The sequence below is a fragment of the Nicotiana tabacum genome, chromosome 6 (genome assembly GCF_000715075.1).
Source record: "Nicotiana tabacum cultivar K326 chromosome 6, ASM71507v2, whole genome shotgun sequence".
NCBI lineage: Eukaryota > Viridiplantae > Streptophyta > Magnoliopsida > Solanales > Solanaceae > Nicotiana > Nicotiana tabacum.
Window position 1 is genome coordinate 5,241,269 of NC_134085.1, and position 4,855 is coordinate 5,246,123.

A 4,855-nucleotide genomic window follows, 5' to 3' on the forward strand; every position below is an offset into this window, starting at 1 on the left:
CAGGTGATTTGCTAGATGAAGAGCCTACAGTGCATGGAAGGAACAACTACAACATAATCCCCAATTTCTTTTGTTGTTGTAGTAATAGATCCATTAGGGATACTGCAAATAATATAGCAACTAATAGTAATGACTTACTTTGTAATATGGTAACTACTACTACTACGAATGACTTAGTTTGTAATATGGTGTAACTTAGACACCAACATTTCTGTACGCATATGTTTAATTAATATATACTCCCTCCGTTCCAGTTTATGTGAACCTATTTCTTTTTTGGTTCGTTCAAAAAAGAATGACCTTTTTCTAAATTTGGAAACGATTTAGCTTAAATTTCCAATTCTATCCTTAATGAGAAGCTTTTATAACCACACAAATATTGTGGATTCCTTTTTGACTTGTTTAGGACCACAAATTTCAAAAGCCTTCATTTTTTCTTAAATTTCATGCTCAATCAAACAGGTTCACGTAAATTGAAACGGATTGAGAAAAAAAAAAAAGCACCCTTTGACCAACAAAATAGAAACCGCGAACTCCACCCCCAGTTCCCCTTCCCGTCGGCTTCGCTAAATAGGATTAGGGTTTTCCTTTTCCCCTTTCCATTTTCTTCCATTTCAGTGGAATAAACGGGTAAATTGCATTTCCAAAATACCGAAACTGAACAGCTTTTTTATTCAGATGTTTGGACTTGGTAACAATGGTGCAACTAGACATTTGTATTTTATCAGACTAAAGCTCTTTTGTTCCACAACAACTACAGCAAATGCAGAGCCCAACTTACTGTCAGAATTTCTGGTGAATTCACTGGGTTTCTCCACAGAAAAAGCTATTTCTGCTAGCTCCAAGGTAACTTGCTTGAAACCCAGAAATAACCACAAACCTGAATTAGTTGTTAATTACTTCAAACAAATCGGTTTAGACAATGCCCAGATCAAAATGTTGGTCTCTCCTGCACCTAGGTTGTTGTTTGCTGACGTGGACAAAACCCTTAAACCCAAAATTAAGGTTTTTCAAGAACTTGGCTTTTCTGGGCCCCATTTAGTTAGGGTCCTTTCAAGAAGTGGGGCTTTTCTCAGAACAGGCCTGAATACAGGCATTAAACCAAGTATTGAATATCTTAGGAAATTATTGGGAACTGATGGTTATGTAGCTAAGGCTATTACGAGAACGCCTGGATTGCTTAGCTATCCTCTCCAGAGGGTAATGTCACCTAATATATTATTCCTGCAAAATCTTGGATGTTCGACTTTGGATATTCGAAAGCTTATTCTTAGGAATCCGAGAATTTTTGTTCAAAAAACTGAATGGCTTGAGGATATTGTGCAAAGAGTGGAAAAGGATTTTTGCATTTCTAGGGATTCTCGGATGTTTTTCTATGGAGTGGAAATGCTTTCGTCGCTTAGTAAGTCGAATTTGGAAATGAAACTTGAAATTTTCAGGAGTTTTGGCTGGTCTGAATCTGATATTATTACGATGGTGCAAAGGCTTCCTTTATGTTTGACTACGTCCGAGGTTAAGCTTAGAAATATATTGAAATTTTACATGGAGGAGCTTGGGTACGAATCTAGTTACATAGCTTCTCATCCCACACTCTTAATGTTCAGTTTTGAGAAGCGGGTCTTGCCAAGGAATAAAATCTTGGAACTTCTAAAGGAGAAGCAACTGATAAAGAAAGTGCCATGTTTTTATACGGTTATCAAGTGTTCTGAGTCGGAATTTTTAGAAAATTATGTCCTGCCCTTAAGGGATGAGATGCCTGAGGTATATGATTTTTACATCAAAGGTCGAAACTAAGATAGTAAGTTAATTGTTTTCTCATACAAGGATTTCTTGGTTTATGAATAGTGTTAGTTTTAATTGTAATTCTGGCTGCTATTGTGCCAACATTCATTGATGAAACTGGTGATTGAGGACATTATCATTCCCAAATCGTGTAATCTATTTTGGTTTGATAACAGAAAAGTGATAACCCTTTTGCTGTTTGGAACATCAATGATCTGAATGCATGTCTTAATGAGGGTAATTCTCGTTTACTATTGATCATGAGGTATAATTTCTCCTTAAGACACTAATACATAAACCAGGGGAGGTGAGCAAATACTTCAGAAGAGATTGTTTTAGATCTCTTACATTAGCCTGGTTAAGCTTGGATCGCAGGATAAATTATTACTTTAACAGAAAAATGAGGAAGGAAAAAGGCACCCGAGGACGAGTGAGAGGGAGAAAAAAGAGCAGTTATATTCAACTATAACAGTCTCAACATAATGAGATTTATTTTTCCTCATTGTGACGGCACTTGTTTTCAAAACATCTTTCTTACCTTTCTGTGTTCGCTGTCTTTTATAAACCTGTAGAGCATCTATTTTGTTGAGAAAACTTCAAATATTTTATTTCACACCTCTCCATCTTTTACTTGGTTAAATACCATTGCGTAAACTGTCACTGGATGCACTGTTCCGTTAAGGCATTAGTTAACTCAAAAACAGCAAAGCACCATATTGATTGGAAGCTGGTGTTTGTCTGCCGTAGATAAAAAGAGATTAGACCTCCTCTGATGAAAGAAAGAGTTCATTGAACAACTTATGTTTTATGACAGAGAAAACTCTCCATATTTTATTTTACAAGGTCTCACAGTAGCTGCGCTTCCCTTCACCTGCACAAACAAAAGGTGATCAACTGATTTTTAAAATGTTTCCTTTTCAAATGTATAATTTGAGAGCTGTTTAAAGTATTTCCGTGAATCTATAATAAGATGGAAACTACTTCTCTAAATATTAGGTTTGTCACTTTATTAGTTCTTTGTTATATTTGGTTCAAACCCAGCGCCCTATCATAGTTTTTTTCTCCTTGTAATGTAAAAGAAAAAGTACTAATAAGTAAAAAATATCACTAGTTACTGCAGAACTGCAACTTGATTGACTTTAGTATTGGATCTCGGATCTCCATCTCCTCTAATGTCATGGCACATAGATAAATGATCTCGCCATCTTTTAATCTGCTGTAAGGTTATCACTCTTAAAATGTAGCACTCTCATTATATTGTTTGTTGTTTTTCCCCAGAAATTTATTTCAGAGTTTGCTTCTCCAGTTATTTACTTAAGTAGCTATCTTGCGCATATGTTAGATTATGCTTAATCCATATCAGCCAAGTAATATCTCATAATTTTACTTAGTTGATTATAGGGATTTTTTTAATCATTATATTGCCTCATGATGCAGTTGACCCTCTATGTTATAGGTTCTCAAAAGACTCCTCAGGACCTTCATTTTCTTGTGTAACATCAGTAACATATTCATTTCGTTACTAGAAGATCTATTCTTTTGATATGCATGAACATTCCTTTATGATGGTAACCATAATCTCATCGGCATTTTGGTGTTTCTTGGTTCTTGATTTACTGTGTAGTGTCTTTTGATGAGTTTTGACTCGAATACTCATGATGGGTTGGTTTCATCATATTCTTCACTTTCTGAAAAATCTTGCTAAGAGTCATATCTGGTTCGTTGCAGATTTCTTTCAACATGTGTTGATGATATTGGTGTGCTGGAATGACTATATTTTGGTTGGTCGATTTAGAGGTGCAGAACGTAATGGTTATTAATTTACAAGTTGTTAGCAACCTTTAGATTTCTAACTGGGTAAACAAATGACTCTCTTCCATTCTCGTCCCTGTAGGCGGAGGAGAATGCTTGTCAGCATAGAGGAAATACTGGTGGTAAGGTTTCTGTACTTTGTATCGTCAAGGAGAGATAGGAACCAAGGACTGTACACATAGCTCGAAGTAGTTTTGGTTTAAGAATGAAAATCAACAGCTATTTGTTAGAATATATGTTCCCCACTTGTGAGACTACACTGAGTTTGTTGTTGTTCTTTTTGTTGTTGTTGTTGTTAGAATATATGCGCCTAATGTTTATTTTAACAATGTCATGAGAAACAGGTCACTTTGAGTTGAAAGCCGGCCATGGTCGGGGTACTCCATACCCTCCAACTTTCTGCCTTCCATGTTCCATAGTTTTCTTCTCCCAATCTGTTCTAGTTCACGGTTTCCGTTCCATGAGGGGTCACTCAAGGCATTCAGTATAGGAAGCGAGCATATGCTTGAAGAAGATTGGGCTAGAAAATCAATGGGTAGGTGTAGGTGAAAGCTACTTATATTGAGGTTTCTGGAAAACAGCAATGTCAGTTATGTAACTTTAATATGAATTTGTCCTATGAAATAAATAGCAATGTCATCTCTCACGTTTATGTCTGCCCTCTTTCTCACCACCCTTTTGTTCCATCTCAAGTCAACAGGTGCCTAGATCTTAGTATCTGTACTTGGTGATGAATTTATGTCCATTTATTGGTGTAGGAGTTCTGCTCTTAACAGTTATGCAGGTTGCCTTAAGTTCTTTGATAGATGGCCACAATCAGCTCTATGTAACTTGCTGAGTCCTTGCTGTTGCAACTGAAAAAATGAAAATTGCAGTCCTACGCTCCTTTTGGTGTATAATTTCAAGTTTACAATGGCTATGATTTTGTCATAGCGGTTTGTGTACGGTGGCGGTCAGTCGGGCATTTTGAGAAGAGAATTTAAAAGAATGCCTCATTGAACCATCTTTATCTCTATACCAAAAAAGCTTTTCTTATGTCAAAGAGATTTAACAATTATATGTAAACAAAAAACGGTTTTTAACTTTTTACCCTATTTGCGCTCTATTATATTTCGACATGGGGGATTAGAAAAGAAATTAAAAAAAAAAAAGAAATAGTATTCAGTAAAAATCTCCCCCCCCCCCCCAGATGACCGACGCATATCCAAATGATATTAAGAGCTTGTTTGGCCATGAAATATTTTTTACTTTTTTCGAAATC

General features: G+C 36.0%; 1 protein-coding gene across 11 annotated transcripts; it reads left to right on the forward strand.

The window, feature by feature from the left end:
* Positions 1-466: 466 nt before the first annotated feature.
* On the forward strand, positions 467-4,250 carry LOC107832301 (uncharacterized). 11 transcript variants are annotated; one of them, XR_012710210.1, is made up of 5 exons: positions 487-1,761; positions 2,597-2,668; positions 3,511-3,588; positions 3,677-3,716; positions 3,939-4,250. XR_012710210.1 is itself a non-coding variant. In XM_075254511.1 (4 exons), the coding sequence occupies exons 1-3, from the start codon at positions 679-681 to the stop codon at positions 3,529-3,531; spliced, it is 1,176 nt and encodes a 391-aa protein (XP_075110612.1). In that variant the 5' UTR covers positions 487-678; the 3' UTR covers positions 3,532-3,579; positions 3,677-4,250. The 11 variants fall into 11 exon arrangements, 4 of the variants coding, with proteins under 4 accessions (XP_075110612.1, XP_075110611.1, XP_016515601.1 ...); XR_012710209.1 differs by having other exon boundaries at positions 3,511-3,579; XR_001658541.2 differs by lacking the exon at positions 2,597-2,668 and having other exon boundaries at positions 467-846; positions 3,511-3,579.
* Positions 4,251-4,855: the final 605 nt, after the last annotated feature.

Bases quoted from the DNA above. Each gene is read 5' to 3' on its own strand.
- LOC107832301 (XM_075254510.1), top strand. From the start codon at position 679: ATGTTTGGACTTGGTAACAATGGTGCAACTAGACATTTGTATTTTATC. The intron at 1,762-3,676 runs GTATATGATTTT...TCGTCCCTGTAG, and splicing joins TAAGGGATGAGATGCCTGAG to GCGGAGGAGAATGCTTGTCA. The intron at 3,717-3,938 runs GTAAGGTTTCTG...CATGAGAAACAG, and splicing joins GCATAGAGGAAATACTGGTG to GTCACTTTGAGTTGAAAGCC.